Below are 19330 nucleotides of genomic sequence, written 5' to 3' on the forward strand. Positions count from 1 at the left end.
GTGTTAAGCATCTGAGGTCGGATTTGAACTCAGGTCCTCCTGCCTCCAGGGCTGGTGCTCTATTTACTGCATCACCTAGTCGCCCCTTACCACTTCTTAGTAAGAAACTGGTAACACCTGTTGGGATACAAAGGTCATTGCCTCAATGAGGTTTTTGAATTTTGTATAAATTTAATTTATTTATACTATCCCTGTCCTTGATTGCTCTCAGATAGTCAGGAATTGACTGCTCATATATCTGACTGGCATTTGACCTTCGATTTCTGATTCTGACATTTCCCTGCTTTTCTAGCTGTTATTAGAACACCAGGATGCTTATCAGGCTGGGAGTGCATTTCCTGATGCTTTTTATGACATTTGTGAAGGAGGTGAGTGAAAGGAAACGTCATGTAATGTCATGTTTTTCTTGTCAAGAAGCCATGGTCTAGCTTTGGAAATACAGTCACTCTTCGTTTTTGAAGGACTGTGGGAGAATCAATGAACTATTCCAGTTTAACAAATTAGCCAGGTAACTGAAGTGTATCGCTTTAAACACTAAAACCTTATTAAAAAAATGTAGCCATGTGATGGAAATCCTTCTTAATTGTCTCTAATATTTTCCTTTAAAAGCAGTGGAAAGAGCTGAGGAAGGACTTTGTTGTCAAAAGACCTGGATTATGAGTCTTTCAAAATAGATATAGATATATCTTCTTTCTTGTGTGTTAGAAGAGAGTAAAAAGATATACAGGGTATTTTGATATGCCATGTATGTATATATGTCTATACATATATGTGAATATATATGTGTATGTAAACATATGTAATAATTCATTTTCATAGTGCTTTGAGTCTTGCAAAGTATTTTCCTTACAACAACCTATAAGATAGGTAGTATTATCTCCATTTTGTAAATAAAGAAATTGGAACTGTAAGAGGTTAAGTAACTTTCCGTGATCAAATAGCTAATGCGTCCTTGAGGCAAAATTTGAACTCAGGGTTTTCTAACTTCCAATCCGTTTCTCTATTTTCTGCTAAGTTGCCTCAGTAAGGAACATTATTAGTAGACCCAGTTGAGGTTACTATCAAATGTATTTGATTTTTTATTTCATTTTTATACAATAAAGTAGGACTAGAAATCTTTTTTGTTTTGTTTCTGTTTTTTTGCTTTTTGGAGGAGCAGTTGGGGTAAAGTGACTTGCCCAAGGTCACACGGCTAGTTTTTGTGTGTGTGTGTGTGTTAAGTATCTGAGGCCGGATTTGAACTCAGGTCCTCCTGACTCCAGGGCCGGTGCTCTATTCACTGTGCCACCTAGCTGCCCTAGGATTAGAAATCTTAACAGAAAAGAGATGTAGTATAGTGGATAGAGAGCTAGTTTCAGAGAAAGATCTGCGTTCTAGTCCTGCTTCTGATGTATATTGACTCTGGGATTGTGGGCAAGTCCTTATCTTGGAGTCACAGCCAAGCTTTCTAAGATTATATAAGCTGAAAAAGAGTTAGTGATCTGCATTGATGGGGGAAAGGGAGACTCCTCATCCAGAATTCTCTGCACCAGTAAAAAAAAAAGCCATGGTCTAAATTTGATAATAGAATAATTCCTTATATTTTTGAGGATTGTTGAAGAGTCAATGAGATATTCCAATTTAGTGAATTGACCAGGTAACTGAAATGTACCCCTTTAAGCACTAAGACGTTACAAAAAGATACAATTGTATAATGGAAATACTTCTTAATGGTCTGTAATATTTTGTGGCCTTTAGAAGCAGTGAAAGCTGGCTCAGTGAGTAAGAGCACCGGCCCCAGTGTTGGGATGACCTGAGGATCGAATCTGGGCTCAGATATTTAGCACCACACCCAGAAATAACTGGCCCTGTAACCTTGAGCAAGTTACTTAACCCCAATTGCTTTAAAAAAAAGAAGAAGCAGTGAAAGCCCAGGACATGTCAAAAGACTTGTATTCTAGGCCATTCAAAATAGGTATTGATATCTCATCTTTCCTACCTCTTAGGAGGAAAAAAACCCAAAACACCTTAATATGTTTGTTTAATCTACTTCACCATTGAAAAATTCCAAATAAATTTAAATTATTTTAAAGTGTTTGGAGTTAAGAATGGTTATTAGGTAGGGAAGGCTTGTATTTATTTGGAAATAAGTATGCTGAAAAATCAAGAGGCATCAATAACATTTTTAAATAAAAAAATATGAAGTCCTTAATGTTGAGGTTAGTTGTCTCAATAATTACTCATTACCCAGTTACCCAAGGATAAATTGTTTCCTCTAAAAGCTAAAATGTTAGGATTTACAACATATTTGTAAGATGTTATAAAATATTTTGACTTTATTTTATAGCATTTTAAAGTCACAGAACATGGCAAGGAGTACTATTTAGGTAGGGTCAGTCAGAGCTGGGGAACCTGCAGCCTTGAGGCCACATGTAGCCCTCTAGGTCCTCAAGTGCAGCCCTTTGACTGAATCTAAACTTTGCAAAACAAATCCTAAAGGATTTGTTCTGTGACGTTTGGATTCAGTCAGAGGGCTGCACTTGAGTACCTAGGACCACACGTGGCCTTGAGGCCACAGGTTCCTCACCCTTGGCAAGGTCCTGACTTGAAACAAGCAGGACTAGACCTTTAAATTTTTCCAAACATTTGTCTCACTGGGTTTTGCAGTCTTCCTTGGTGTTCTGAAAGAAGATGCCTAAGGTGATTGAGAAGTAGGTAGGGGAATAGTACCAAATGGAAGAAAGGAGATTGAACTGACAAGACTGTATTACTTGAGACATTCAGTTAAGAAACCCAACTCTTGAGGAACTAATCCTATTTTATGATGGCAGGAAAATTCCGTGATGTATCTGAAGATACTCACTGGACTCCGTTTCTCAATGCAAGTATCCATTACATCCGACAAAATTATCCTCTCCCTTGGGAGAAGGTAAGAATGATCTTCAAATAGTAATAAATTTATATAATGTGCTGGTCAGTAATTTTATCCCAATAATATTTGTTCTAGTGCCAATTTTGAAGTAGTGAATAATTAAAAAAAATTAATAAATTCCCAAATGGTTTTTGATAGTTTAGGAACAAGATAGTGCCTGCCACAGACTTTTGGACCAAGTCCTAGTAATATAAATGAAGGCAAGTTAATGATTTAAAACTCCTTACTAGATTTTAAGCTCTTTGAGTACAAAGTACCTGTCTTATTTTAAACTGAATGTGATAATATATACGTATACATTTATATGTAAAGTACCTTTCAAACCTTAAAATGCCTCAAAATATATAAATACCAGCTATTATTTATAATAAATTATTTATATATATTTTAAAATAAAATTATGTGCCTCCCAGAACCCAGCACAGTGCCATGTACAGTTAATTAAATGTTTCAGATAGTTATATTTAATCTTTGCTAACACATGCATTTATTTTGTTATTGGACAGGATACTGAAAAATTGGTGGCTTTCCTATTTGGCATTATGTCACACATGGTAGCTGATGTGAGCTGGCATAGCCTGGGCATCGAACAAGGATTCTTGCAGACAATGGGAGAAGTGAGTATACATCTTAACAGTTGCTGACCCCGATAATGTTATGTGTTTGATTATATATCAGACCTCCTTCTCAGCAGGCAGTGCTAATAATGCCCATGGGACAAGCTTTCTAATAAACTAAATAAACAGATGACTTGTTACTTTAGCTGCTGTTTTCACTGGGTCTTGTCTCACAACCTTGAGAGGAAATCGTGAGTTCACCAACTCTAAGTAACTGGGTGGTTAATTCTTGCAGCTTACACAGCATTATGTATAATTCTAGTGTTCTATCATATGCTATACCTCTTGTCATCTGGGCCAGCCTAGGGGTGTATGTGTTTGCATGTGTACATATAAAGAGGCAATGTGGCATAATGTCTAGAGAACTGGTTTTTGAGTCAGGAAGAGACATGGGTTCAGATCCTACCTCAGATATATTATGGTCATGTGACTCTAGATAAGTCTTTTAATTTTTCAGTGTTCCCAGGCAACTTGCCAGATCTGTGTTGGTAGAAGAAGTTATTTTCATTAGAAGTTTCCCATACCAATGAAATCACAGGTCCAATTTAAAAATGAACATCCATGCCCACATATATCTTAGGCAGGTGCTGAAGATGGGCAGCTCAGGATTTGACTCAGGATTGAGTAGGAAGAGGTGATGTTAAGTGGTTCTGAGTCACACATCTCAATAACCTCAGAAAAATCAATGTGATGAGTAACCTGAAAGTCAACGCGGAGACCCATGACGCAAAAAACATCGTCCAGGATATATTTGCTTCAGAAAGGAGTTGGTTTGGTCATACGAAGGAAGATACTATCTGCATGCAGAGAAAGACATGATAAATAGAAGTGTATATATAGAATGATTTTACATATATACCATTTGGGTCTAATGGTAGCCATCTCTAGGGTGGGGTGGGGGTGGGGTGGAAGGAGGAAAAAAACAAATTTACATGATAATTTTATTATATATTTAAAAGGAATAGCAAGTTGTACATAATAGATTTGCAGTTTTATGTGCAATCCTCCTTTTTATTATACTATGTTATGGAAATGCTTGTTTTATTCCACAAATTAAAAATAAAATAAATTTAAAAAAAGAAAAATAAAAGGAATTGGTCTGGTCATATAATGAGAATGAGGGATGATGGAAGCCCAAGTAGTACTTTGGGATCCTCAAGAGATTAAAAGAATCCAAGGAAGGCTTCCTTCCTCAGATTAGGTGAATCTTTGGTAGATAATTTATGGAAAGACATAGACAAGAGTCATACAAAATGAGAAGGGTTGGGAGGGTCTTCACTAATGGACAAAAGCTTTACCCTGTGTGATCACAATTGCCATAGTCTGCTGGTGAGTCTGCCTGCCCCATTCTCTAATCCTTTCTCCATTCAGCCACTAAAGTCATTTTCCTAAAACACAGGTCCAGTTATGTCACCCCTCTACTCAATGAACCCCAGTGGCTTCCTATTGTATCTAGGAGCAAATACAGAATGCTCTGTTTGGCATCCAGAGCCCTTCATAACCTCAGCCCCCTCCTACCATTCCAGTCTTTTTATACCTTTTTCTGTGCCACATATTCTTCAGGCTAGTGACAACAGCCTCCTTGGTGTTCCATAAATGAGATGTTCCATCTCTTAGCTTGGCTCTGGGCATTCTCTGTGGCTGATTCACATGCCTGGAATGCTGTCTTCCACTCTGACTACTAACCTCCATGGCTCCCTTTAAATCTAAACTAAAATTCCACCTCTTACAGGAAGTCTGCCCCAACCTCTCTTAATTCCAGTGCTTTCCCTCTTTTAATTATTTCCTATTTATCCTGCATATATCTTGCTTTGCATATATTCATTTGCGTGTTGTCTTCCCCCATTAGATTGTAAGCTCCTTGAGGTTAAGAACTGTCTTTTGCTTATTTTTTTACCCCCAGCACTTACCACAGGGCCTGGCAAATAGTAGGCACTTAATAAATTTTTATTTATTGATTGATTAAATATATAAGTGTAAGACCTTTACAATATAGATATATTCATACACAAAGGCCTAGTAACCAAAGTACACTGATAACAAATATAAATATAATTTTAAAAATAGAATGGAATTGCTTACTTCTAATCACAAATATTATTTGAGAAGTTAGGTTCACACTCAGACTATTAAATAGCCCCTTTCCCTCTCCTTCTATACCTTCAGTTGTATGTTTTAACAAACGAGATAACTTGCTACTTTCTATGCACTAAAAAAATACTATTACAGATCAAAAATGAACTAATTTGAAAATAAATTTTCTTACCTAATGAACTAGCTCTAGAAGTCTCCTCTGGATAAGTATTGTTTCCAGGTTCATTCTTTGACTTTTAAACTTGGTTATAGACTTGTAGATTTAGAACTAGAAAGAACCTTAGAAACCATCTAATTGAAACCCCCTCATTGTATAGACAGGCAAGATGAGACTCAGAAACATCAAGTGACTTGCCCAAGGTAGTAAGTATTTAGTAGAGACCCAACTCTCTTTTTTAATTTTCTCATATATCTATTTCTGTCCAAGAGATGTGTGTGTGTGGAGAGAGAGAGAGAGAGAGAGAGAAAGAGAGAGAGAGAGAGAGAGAGAGAGAGAGAGAGAGAGAGAGAGTTAGAGAGTTACGCGGGCATGCCTTATTAGGAAAAAGAAAGTCTTGGCTAAAGCCTGAGTCCTACTTACACAATATATATCTATATAGCTATACGTGTATGTGTGGATGTATATGTATATGCATACCTATATACATATATGTTATATACAAAATAGATAAACTGAAATAATTCATTATACAACTTAAGTATTAACTTAGCTGTTAATATTCCAGAATAGTCAAAGACATAACATGAATATAGTACTTTTAAGATTTGTGATGTACTTTAAAATATATCTTATTTACTCCTCACAACAACTCTGAAAGGTAGCTTCTACTATCTTAATTTTACAGATGAGGAGTCTGAGGCACAAGAGGCTTAGCTACAGTCACACAAGTTGTAAGTGTCTGAGACTAGATTTTAATTTGAATCTTCCTGACTCCTGGTCCAGTGTTCTATCTATTGTGGAATAGCTGCCTCTAAAAAGAAAACTTCCTTAAAAAAGAAAAATTAATACCACCTCACACCTATCAGAATGATTAATATGACAGAAAAGGAAAATGATAAATGTTGAAGGGGATATGGGTAAATTGGGACTAATGCACTGTTGGTAGAGTTGTGTACTGATCCCACCATTTTGGAGAACAATTTGATGCTATTCCCGAAAAGGTATAAAATTGTGCATATCCTTTGATCCAACAATTCCACTACTAGGTCAGTATCCTGAAGACATTTTTAAAAAGGGGGAGAAAGAATCTATTTGTACAAAATTATTTATAGTAGCTCTTTATGTAGTGGCTAAGAATTGGAAATTGAAGAGATGCCCATCAACTGGAAAATGGCTAAACAAGTCATGGTATATGATTTTGATTGGAAACGATAAGGGGGGGTTGTGGTTTCAGAAAAACCTGAAAGACTTAAATGAACTGATACAAAATAAAGTGAGCAGAACCAGAATATTATATACAGTAACAGCAATACTGTACATTAAGGAATTATAAATGATTTTAGCTATTCTCAGCAATATAATTTTGAAGGACTTATGATGAAATGCTATCCACCTCCAGAAAAAGAACTGATGGACTCTGAATGTAGATTGAAGTGTACTTTTTTAGAACTTTATTTTTCTTGTTTTTTTTTTGTCTGTTTTCTTTTACAATATAGCTAATATAGAGATGTACTTTGTATATATATAATCTAGATTAAATTGCTTGTCTTCTCATTGAGAGGGGAAGAGAGAGGTGAGAGAAAAGGAGAGAATTTAAAACTCAAAATTTTTTTAAAAATGTTTAAAATTTCACATGTAATTGAAAAAATATTTCAAAATGAAAAAAAATTAATATTGTATAAAAAACCAAGTCAATATATTATAGGACCTTCTGTTTACTTCATTTTGTATTTTCATCTCTCCATTGTTCTTGTGTCTGGGCTGAGTTTATTTTTCTTGTTATGGCTTATTTATAACTCACTGTTCTATTTTTCAGATTGATTTTCATGGTTCTTACAAAGATGCTCATCCTATTGGTGATTTTGGTAATATTATATTTACATTTTCCTAATTTTCTCGTGGTCATCTAGGTAGCACAGTGGGCAGTGTCAGGCCTAGAGTCATCTTCCTGAGTTCACATCTGGCCTAAGACATTTACTAGCTATGTGACCCTGGGCAAGTCACTGTTAACCCTCTTTGCCTCAGTTACTCATTTGTAAAATGAGTTGGAGAAAGAAATGGCAAACCATTGCCATATTTCTGCCAAGATACTCCAAACGGTGTTACAAAGTTGGATGTGATGTAAAAAAAAAAAAGACTGAACAGCAGCAAATCTCAGTTTTCTAAACTTCAATTTAGTCATCTATAAAATGGGAGAGTAATACTGTTTATTCTGTTTACTCAACAAGCTTTGTGTGGGAAACGTTCCTTATAAACTCTAAAATGCTACAGTAATGAAGATGATTATTGTAAATAATAATAACAACAACAATCATTTTCTTATCTTTCAACTTTTCTATCAGTTAGTTGATGATGATGATAGATACACACATTTTGGAAGTTTCTATGTAAAGAAATCATTCTCATGAATCCTTTTATAAAGTGAAAAATCTTTTGCAGTGTGAGTTATCATTCCCTAATTTATTTGAAAAAAAAAATAATAGATCATACTCATAAAGGGTTTTAGAACAGGCATGCACAACTTGTAGCCCATGGTTGCTTATGGCCCATGGGCTTGCCAAAGGATTTTGTCTGGCTGGGTCAAGAAAAATGTAGAAGATGATTTCCTCTACATTTTTAGGGGGTCTACTGAAATCCTTTGGTGTACTGCAAACAGCCCATGGACTAGCCTGCAGGCCTCAGGTTGTACGGGCCTGTTTTAGAGTTAATGTTAGAGTCTGGAATACCTGCCTTGAAATCATGCCCCTGGTTCTTAAGGGCTGTGTGAGCCCTGGCAAGACACTTAACCTCTAACCTCCTAGGGCCCTAGGCAGCTTTCTAAAGGTAAAAATTGCAAAAGAGTTGTAGATCTGCATTGTTAAGGGGAGTTTCCTCATAGGGTGTTACCTACCTTGAGGAAATCACCAGTGACTTTCCAAGGTTTACAAAGTACTTTCTTGCCTTAGTTCCTTTTTCTTCTTCTTCCATTCAACATACATTTTTTTGTTTTTAAATTTAAAATTTTTAAATTTAAATTTTATTTTTAAAATTTTAAAAAGTTTTTGTTTTGTTTTGCTATGCGTCTTTACAAGTAAATAGTACACATGTTTGAGAGGTTAAATGTCTTCTTGACAACAGTTAGTTGACTGAATGTCAGAGCTGATCCTTAAATCAAGGTCCTCCTGTCTTTTAAATCCTGTGTCCAGATTTCATATAGCAAGAAGTTTTGAAGCAAGGCTAAAGCAAGAAGTATGCTAGATCTTGTTCCTCACTAGTTAAAAGTATACACTGAATTATTTTTCTCACACTGTAGGAGGAGATGTGTTGAGCCATTTTGAACTTGATTTTAACTACCTTGGGCGAAGCTGGTAAGAGCAGCATGTGTTCAAATATTTGCTTTCTTAGTGGACTTTAGAACTTCAATAACTGGAGCTTTTCCTACATTTTGGATTTTAGAAAAGCAAAAATTGGTGTTAGTCAGAGTCTATTATTTTTCAGATACCCTGGAGAAAGGCAAATGGAGCATGACCACTGTTTTCATATATTTGAAGGGGGCAAGAAGTCTTAGATTTATTTTGCTTGGCACAGGAGGACAACAAAAATCAATGGGGTTGAAGCAATAGAAAAGCAAATTTTAGGGATATCAGGAAGAACTTTAAAATACCAATATCAGGAAAAACTTTAAAAAAATAAACCAATAAAGATATCCCATAGTGGTATAGGTGACTTTGAAAGGTAGTAAGTGCCCTGTTTTCAGTGGATCACCACTTTTAGCAATCTATTAGAGAAAATTCATGCTTTAATAGAAGTGGAGCAAGATAACCTCTGAGATTCCTTCTAACTCTAAAATTCTGTGATTCCAACTAATATCTGTTTTTATTAGTCATAATTTTTGCCTTGGACACTGGACTGATTTGAAATTAAGCTTTAGGATTATTCCCTGCCAAGTCTGATGTAGAAAGAAAAAGTTTTCAGAATCTAACTTAAATAACTCCTGTGATCTAAAATGCAGCATAGTATTCCATCAGTCATATACCACAATGCGGTCAACTGCGGCCCAATTGATGGGCATTCCCAGCAATTTCCAGTTCTTTGCCACCACAAAGAGAGCTGATATGAACATTTTAGAACATATAGGTTCTTTTCCTTCTTCCCTAGTCATCTTTGAAAATAGACCTAGTAGTGGTATTGCTGGGTAAGGGCAGTTTAATAACTCTTTGGACATAATTCCAGATTACAAAAAAAAAAATAAACCTTTTTAGTTTTTTGTATATGACTGTGATGGATTACTACTGTGCTATAAAAATGATGAACTCAATGATCTTAGAAAAATATAAAAGACATGCACGAAAAAAGAGAGAAATGAGCAGAACCAAGAGAATGTTGTATACAGTGACAGCAACATTGTTTTTAGAGTGAATAAGTCATTTTGACTATTGTAAATACCCAAATTAGCTATAAAGGATGCTATCTACATCCAGAGAAAGAACTGATAAATAGAAATATATATATGTATATATATAATATATATATATATAAAACAATTTTATATACGCACACATACACACACCTATTTGTGTCTAATGGTAGCCATCATTGGGAGGGGGAGTAGGGAAGGAAAAAAAGAAATTTACACAGTAACTTTAATATATATTTAAAAGGAATAACAATTTGTGTGTAATCGATTTGCAGTTTCATGTGCAGTCATCTTTTTATTATATTGTGTTTTGAAAATATTTGTTTTTTTCCATAAATTATACATACAGACAGACAGACATATATATGGCAAAAAAAAAATGTAGTATAGTGAGGCAACTTGGTTTAGTAGATAGAGACCCGTTCTCAAAGTCAGGAAGCCTTGGGTTCAAGTCACACCTCTTGACACACTGTCTGTGTGAAATTAAGCAAGTCAAAAGGTACCAACCTCCATTGGTAGATGGAGTTTTCTTACTTGGGGGCTCCTCATATCAGTGAAATCCCTGATCCAATGCTCTGTCTTATCCAGTAAACTAAAAGACTAGCTTTGTAGTCCTTACTACAAAATTTGTTGATTTCAACAATGACTTTAAAATTGGAATTTAGGGGCACTGAGTTATTTTTTGGTGTGTTATTCTAGGAAACTTATTGTAACATTTTATTCCACTTAACAACTAGTGCAGAAAAAAAAATCCATTAAAAAAAAACAAGCAAAAGAGAAAAATAGCCCTTGAATTCTAATCTTAAACATGGAAAACTTTAGGTTTAGAACTTCCCAAGACTTTATTTTACTAAAATGTTCTCCATCAAATATTTTGGCTGGGTTGTATCTAACTAGATTATATTAATTTAAACAGAAAATCAAAACATGTCTTTCCATTGATTCTAATCTTCTCAGGTATGTACCTGTCAAAGACCTAATGGGAATCTACAAACAGCTCTATGGCAAGAACGTCATAACAAAAAATGCAATAATTGACTGTTCGTATCTTCAGTTCTTAGAATTGTAAGTTTGATGCAGAGAGTTCTTTTCCAAAACTTAAAGAAAAAAAATAGCACCTGGTTTTCCTGTGGATTTGTTACAATAACATTTACAACACTTTGATGGATCTATGATCTCATATATTTGGGTACTCCCTTCAGTAACACCCATCACAATCCATCCATGTCTGCCTATCTTGGGTAACTCTAGCCTATGTCTTCCTATAAAACCCTCACAGGGGACAGGGGCTCCACCTATTATGTTAGGATAATATACTTCCTTGAAAACATTTCTAATTATCTCATTATCTTGGTAACATTTGCTATTTGAATTTTGCATATTTGTAAGCAGGGTGTGTTGGAGCTTGCTCAAACCAGCTTGTAAGAGCTTAATGTTAAATTTTCAGTGTAAGCACTTATATGCTGGAAATAAGCAAACACTACCAATCAGTGCTTCATTTATAGTTTTATTGATTGTTTAGATTTTAAAAAGTGATGGATAAAATATTAATAATACAGTTTAAATTTAAAATGTACCATAGGTACACTCCTCTACCCCTTTGCCCCTCCCCCCCCAAGAGTTGGTTGTTAAATATTTATCAGCACACTGAAGTTTTTAATCCTTCAGAATGAATATATTTTGATAGGGCTTTATTTTCATCATTCGGCTTATATCTTTGTAGGAAACACAACTTTCATTTCTTTATAATTTATGTTACAGGTATGGTGAGATGTTGGTTCTTTCCAAGGTAATTTTCTTTATCTTTATAAATACATTACCTTTTATTAAGAGTCATATGGATACCAGACCAGTACCTTATTTCTTATTTCTTATTTTTTTTCTTTTTTTGCCTGCTTTTTATATAGCTTTACCCAAATTTTGCAAAAAAGTCCCCATTTTTGGTGGAACAATTCCAAGATTATTTCCTTGGTGGATTGGATGACATGGCATTCTGGACCACCAATATATTTCATCTAACAAGCTACATGTTACAGAATGGAACCAGGTGAGGCATTATTTTGTTTTTTGTGCTTTATGTCATCCTGATCATTTTTCCTCCTCTAGGAATTTTAGCTAGCCCCAGGAATAAAAAAATGTATCATACGATATAGCCATAACCTAACCTGTCAGAAAGAGGGTGGCAAGTGTGAGCCTTGGTTAAAGGAAGTAGGTATGTTTAGCCTGGGAAAGAGAAGATGAAAGGGTACATAGTTATTGTCTTCAAATATTTGAAAAGTTATTCTGTGAAAGAAGAATTATATTTAATTTGCTTAACTTTAGGGGGTAGAACCAAAACCAGTGGATGGAAGTTGTGGGTAAGAAAACTTTATGCTATAATAGAAACAATGCTAGACCTGGTGTCGGGAAGACCTGAGTTCAGATTTTATCCTCAAGTACATGTTAGCTGTGTGACCCTTAATCTCTCTCAGCCTCAGTTTCCTTATTTGTTAAATGAGAATAATAACAGCACTTACTTGAAAAGGTTGTTGAATCAAATGATATTTTATATATGTATATATATGTACATGTGTGTGTACCTATATAGTGTTTTGCAAACTTAAAGTGCAATGTTAGTAGTAGTCGTTGTTGTTATTATAAGGATGTAAATTGCAAAGGGGAATTTCTTTTTTTTTTACTTTTTGTATTTTTTTCTTATTTTTTTTGTTCTTTTTAAAAAATTTTTTTAATGCTTTATTAACTTCTGATTTACATCATTTGTTTCTGCCAGATTTTGAGTTACAAATTTTCTCCCCATTTTCCCCCACCCATCCCCCCAAAACAGCAGTCCCACAGGATATCCCCACCTCCAATCTGCTCTCTCCCATATTTTCTCCCATACCCATTTCGACTTTTCCAGTGGATCTCTATGCCTCAGTGCCTGTGCATCCCATTTCTTAATTACATGTAAGATGGTATTAATAATAGTATATATATATATATATATATATATATATATATATGTATACACACACACACACACACACACACACACACACACACACATATATATATATATATTTGAATATTTGATTTTAAAACTTTCAATCCCAGATTCATTCCCTTCCCCCCCTGCCACCCACCCCCACTGGGGAGACAAGCAGTTCAGTATAGGTTGTACATGTGTGGCTAATGCAAAACAATAACATAGTAGATATATTGTAAAAGACTGACTACATTTCCCTCCCACCCGTTCTATTCTCTACTTTGATCCTGTCCCTTTTCAAAAGTGGGTGCTTCCAACTTCCCTCCCCCCCAGCCTGCTCTCCCTTCCATCATCCCCCTCTCATCACCTTCCCCCCCATTCTCCTGGAGGGTGAGATCCCCTATTTAGTGTGTATTTCCCTCCCTCCTCAAGCCAGATTCAATAGGAATAAGGTTGACCCATTCCCTTCTGCCCTCCTATTCTTCCCCTCCATTGCAACCATTATCCCTTGCCTCTTCTGTATGAGATAGTTTGCCCCAATCTGTCTCTCCCCATCTCCTCTCATTATACTCCTCTCACCTCTCAATTTCACTTTTTAAGTATCATCCCTTCCTGTTAAATTGGTCCCGTGCCCTCTATCTATGTATACCTGTAAACGTATATACACACATTCACATATGTATTCATATGCCTGCATACCCTCATATAAAGACATATATATAATATATACACATATATACACATACATATATATATATGTATGTATATATATATATATTTCTAATCCCTTCAACTACTGAGAAAAGTTTCATAAGTTACAATTATTGTTTTTCCATGTAGGAATGTGAATAGTTCAACTTTGATAAGTTCCTTATGAGTTCTTTTCCCTGTTTACCTTCTCATGCTTCTCTTGCTTCTTGTATCTGAATGTCAAATTTTCTATTCAACTCTTGTTTTTTCAGCAAGAATGCCTGAAAGTCCTGTATTCCACTGAATGACCATATTTTCCCCTGAAACATGATACTCAGTTTTGCTGGGTAGGTGACTCTTGGTCTTAATCCCAGCTCCCTTGACTTCCGGAATATCACATTCCAAGCCCTTCGATCCCTCAGTGTAGCAAAGGGGAATTTCTTAACAGTTAAAATGCCCCCAAATGGAATAGATTGTCTTCTGGCCAAGACTAGTCAGACATTTATTGATGTTACAGGGCCAGTGTTCTTAACTGTTGTATGATGGACCATATTTTTAAATGCACTGAAGGTTTTCCCCTCCAGATCGACTTTTTTTGTGAAAGCAAACTAGGCCATCTTTTGCCTCAGTTCTTACCTAGCCTTTAATTATTGGATGGGTGTTGCCTCAGACAAACTGAGATCTGGGAAAGACCTTAATTTAAAAAGGCTGTGGTCTCCTACTGTATACCGGGCCTTTACCAGTTGCCTTGACCTATGTCTTGCTGCTGGACTCAGGTGGCTCTGAAGGGGAGAGTGGGGCTGATGACTTCATACAGCTCTTCCTCACTTAAATACAGTTCACTTACAAGTTAAAACATTACCCTCATCAGGCCATTGGTCCCCTTCAAGAATGAAGGAGGAACAATAACAACAGATGCATCACAAAGGAAATATATTAAAACATAAGTACCAGGATTTTAAAAGTTCCAAGCTCACAGGCCCTCTCCATCTATCCACAGACCCCTTTGATGGTCTATGGACTTCAGGTTAAGAGTCCCTATTGTACAGGAACTTCTTTGCTTTAGGAAAAGGTGGGACTAAAAGATCCCTAAGGTTTACTTTAAGCTTTAAACTTCTAGTCTCAGGAATCTCTGGTCATGTTTGCCTTTGTTTTTCATTTCAAGGTTAGAAAAATAATGGGGTATCTTCATCAGGGTCTATGAGGGAACAGTGGCTCGGTCAGGAAGGGACCAACATCCACAGCTAGTCCTTGTTGCTTTCCCTTCCTAGTAGCTGCCCTCAGTCAGCGCCAGATCTATCAACTCTGAGCAGACGTTGGCATTGATCTGATCTCACTTCTACCACCCTACCCACTAGCTTAACTAGGAGGTGGGAAAATGCTTTTTTCTTCTTATTTAACTGAGACATAGGGCTGAATTTACATAGTCCAGTTTGCTGCCCCTAACTTAACTAAAGGCAAGACTTAAAGTTTTACAGCAGATGAGATCACTGTCAGGGACCTAACCCCAGGTTCTTTTCCCTTTTCTTTGTTGTTTAGTTGTTTCAGTTGTGTCCAACTCTCCATGACCCCATCTGAGGTTTTCTTGGCATAGATACCGAAGTGCTTTGCCATTTCCTTCTCCAGCTCATTTTACAGATGAGGAAACTGAGGCAAACACGGTTAAGTGACTTGTCCAGGGACACACAGCTTATAAATGTCTGAGACCAGATTTGAACTCAGATCTTCCTGACTCTAGGCCTAGCATTCTATCTATTGTGCCACCTAGCTGCTCTTATCACAGTCTAATCTGGGCTGGATTAAATATTGTTGCATAAAACTTTCAGCGTAAGAAGATTTGGCTTGTCCTTGTCTTTGGTCTACTTATAGGTCAGGTGAGGCCTTTAATTCCTTCCTGTTCTAGTGGCAGTTCTGTGTCTGGTGCAATGAATCACTCAGGGCCTGAGCGTTCAAATAATTAGTTATATATATATGTATATATACATACATATATGCATACATGCATATATGCACATGGATGTGCATGCACTTGTATATGTGTGCATGCTACATGTATCTGTATGTATTTATCCATTTGTTTACACACACACACACACACACACACACACATATCCACCCCTTACCCCTAGGTAAAAGCAATTCCCAAAGTAGTTAAAAACAGTTAATGAAAGCAAAATTTCCTTAAAGAAAGGAAGTTGGCAAGGAGCTTCTCTGCAGTCTTAGGAGCTCTCCAGCAAAAGTCCTAAAACCCCTGCTTCTATATTTTTCTTGCCCAAAGGCTCCCACCCTTCCTGAGTCCCAGACCAGTCTTCCTAGGGGCATAGTTAATCCTGACTGCCAAATAACTTCTTCAATCACTACAGTCCTAGCTGTGTGGTTGGAATGTGAGGACTTAACCCATTCCTTACTAGTAGAACTAGAATCTCAACCTGCAACGTTTTAGAAGCTGCTTCCCGGGCACTCCAGCTCCAGGCCCTTTAGGTCGTCTCCTCGAGCACCAAAGTTTGCCTCTTTTTGTCAGCTAACCTGCTTCTATTGCTCCTTTCTCACCTCCACTTCTGAGGAAGTCACTTCCCTATATAGTCCCAAAGGTTTTCACCCTCTGTTTTAGCCTATGCTCTACTAACTTTTGTCCTACTGAAAGTCTCTGTGGTTCTGGGTTCCTGGAATTCTGCCCTTGGCTTTTTTCTTCTGACCTGTTCAATTTGCTTTAACATGTTCAATAGATGTGAAGACCTCCTCTGGAGCTATCACACTCCCCACCCCAACTGCAACTAATATGTTGGGTCCCCATGGGGGGACTACGACCATAGTGAGAAGATCAAATTGACTCTGATTTCATTTTGTACTTAATTCTGTTCTGTATCACCTGTTGTAAAATTGCCCAAACCATGTTTCTTTGTCTCTGAGTTCAGTCTAGGAGTTCAGTCCAGAAGTTCAGCTTTGCTCTCTGAGCTGAGTTGTCCCATAAATCACCTTAATTAAAAGAAATATGTTGTTTCTACACATCTTACTGCCCATGTACAATTAAGGGAGATTGGCTGCCGTGCTGGTCATCTGTCAAATTTTCCTCAAAGGTTTAATTCAGTAGTTCAGAGCAAAGGCATTTACTGAAATAGCACAGCATGAACACCTTTAGCAAAACATTCCTCCCATAAAACCAGGAGTGCCCTTTTTTTTACCAATACTTACAGCAATATTGGGAAGAACGGGCACACTTATCAAGCCTACATTTTGAAAACTACTGATCTGAATCTTTGAAGAGAGTTGGGAGTACTTATTGTAAATAACTGAAAGTGAAACATGTTTCAGAAAATGGTGGGAAAAAACTTAACCTTCTTTTGCCTACTTCTACAGTGACTGTACCCTGCCTGAGAATCCTTTGTTCATAGCATGTGGTCCCAAACATAGTAGCAGCCTTGGGTAAGTGGAATCCTGATGTTTTCATTTAACAGCCCCTGTGATCACTTATAGGATTAGAGATTTTGAGCTAGGAGAGCCTCTGATTCTCAGAAATAGCATCCTATTTGCAATCTGTGGATCTTACAGTAGAAAATGTTAATGATTCTTACTGAAAGGATTTTTCTATTGTATTCTAAGGAATATCGTGCCAGAGGCAAATTTTGATCACTGAGGTCCCTGAAATTTTATGCCATCTAAGGATGTCATTATGTCCCACAGAATTATAATCTAAATACCCATAATGACATCCCTTAACAGGGGGAGTTTGAAATTCAGTTTTAGCCTTTTAGTATGTGTCAGAAATATCCAGAATTTAACTAATGGTGTTTTTGGAACTTTGACACAATTCTTTTCACTTGAAGGTCTGGATTATCATAGGATTATAGATACAGAACTGGAAGGAAATTCAGAGGGCATCTTGTACAATTTCCTTACTTTACAGAGTAGGAAACTGAGGCCCAGGGAGGTCATGGACAGGCCCATGACCTGTCCAAAGTCACAGAGATATTAAAGTGGGATTTAAGGAATTTTTGTCCCAATCTAGCAGCCAACTAGTTGTGTTATCACAGGCAAATTACTTTTTTGGGCTGTAGTTACTCCAACAAAATTTTGTACCCAACTCTTTGTGGACCATACTGTCATTAAGGGTTGTTTTTTTTTTTTTGTAAAGTCATTGAAGTGGCATTAGGCAAACAGAGGTTATGTGACTTGCCCAAGGTCACACAGCTATTAAGATTTGAACTCAAGTCTTCCTGACTCCCAGCCCAGTGCTCTATCCACTGCACCATATAGCTATTCCATGTACAAAATAGGAGACATGAATTAGAGAATCTCTAAGGTCCTTCAACTGCTAAATTCCATAATTCCTTTTGTGGAGACCTTGGAGTTCAAATCCCACCTCTCTCATTTATCTATAAGACCTTGGGCAGGTCATGTCATCTTCCCAGGTCACAGTTTTCTCATCTGTAAAGGAAGGGGGTGGGGCTGAATGACCTCTGAGATTCCTTTAAGCCCCAAATTCATGATGCTATGATCCTATAAATCAGGAGAATGACTAAAAGACTGATCCTGTTATGCTTTCTTCAAGCTCTAAGGTCTTATACTATATGAATATCTCATTACCTATTCTTTAGCCCACTTATTCAAGATATTTTATTTCTTGATCAGTAAATGGATTCTGAGGCTTATCATTTGTAACTGATTTTTCTTTACAGAACAAAACTGCTGAAAAATAAATGTCACGCAACTTCAAATGTATCCTTAGCTGAAAATGCTAAAGGAAATATAAATTACACAGAAAGAGGCGTCTTCTTCAGTGTGGATTCATGGGCCCAAGTAAGAATTTCTCTCTAAATAAAGTGAAGTAAATAAATTGAAACTCTGGAACTGTGGCTTGTTACCTATGGATTGAAGAATCCTACTGAAGCACAAGAGCTATTATTGAAAGAGGGCTGCAAATCCCTGTATCTACCATACCTTATCATTTTGACCTTGATTTTATTTGAATGCATATATGTATGTGTGGTATATATATGTGTGTGTATATATATATACAGACATACTATTTTTCAAATGTATATAGATGCTGCTGGCTATTAATAAAACACAAGTTTTTATTTTGTTACAAACTTATGTTTTATTCATTATGATCACATTAATTAATTGTAATTACAAACTTGTATTTTATTAATAACCAAGAGTATGTACGTGCATTTGAATTTTAATTCATGGAATTTCATTTATTTTCTCAATTAATGGATACTAATAATAAGGGTGCTCATAGTAAAAAATGACCCCAGAGGATGAACCTGGGGCTCCTAGAGGTCCAGGATAGCCAGAAGCAGCCTTGGTTAGATTTATCCAGCTCTCGTTTGGTCTCAACACAATGCCAGTTAGTAGTACTTATTGAGGGCTCACTGTGTGTCCTGTCTTAAGGGGAATGATGAAGGGATAGAGAAGAAACAGAAAATATAGTTCCTATTTTCAGACAGCTTACAAAGTGTGGTCAGTCCTAAGATAACTTTTTTTACCCACT

The 19330-nt window shown here is 36.4% G+C and overlaps 1 protein-coding gene across 1 annotated transcript in view; it reads left to right on the forward strand.

Annotated features, from left to right (window-relative positions):
* The window catches only part of GPLD1 (glycosylphosphatidylinositol specific phospholipase D1), a 48092-nt gene that overhangs the window by 1571 nt on the left and 27191 nt on the right, over positions 1-19330 (forward strand). Inside the window, exons 3-12 of the mRNA XM_069094951.1 lie at positions 293-368; positions 2811-2908; positions 3418-3528; positions 7599-7647; positions 9075-9129; positions 11136-11243; positions 11940-11967; positions 12086-12225; positions 17191-17256; positions 18510-18630. Coding sequence (XP_068951052.1) covers positions 293-368; positions 2811-2908; positions 3418-3528; positions 7599-7647; positions 9075-9129; positions 11136-11243; positions 11940-11967; positions 12086-12225; positions 17191-17256; positions 18510-18630 — 852 coding nt within the window. The remainder of the gene's footprint in view (positions 1-292; positions 369-2810; positions 2909-3417; positions 3529-7598; positions 7648-9074; positions 9130-11135; positions 11244-11939; positions 11968-12085; positions 12226-17190; positions 17257-18509; positions 18631-19330) is intronic.

The sequence above is a fragment of the Petaurus breviceps genome, unplaced genomic scaffold, assembly GCF_028583685.1.
Source record: "Petaurus breviceps papuanus isolate PSGF00001 unplaced genomic scaffold, PetGlider_PUasm1.0 224, whole genome shotgun sequence".
Classification (NCBI taxonomy): domain Eukaryota; kingdom Metazoa; phylum Chordata; class Mammalia; order Diprotodontia; family Petauridae; genus Petaurus; species Petaurus breviceps.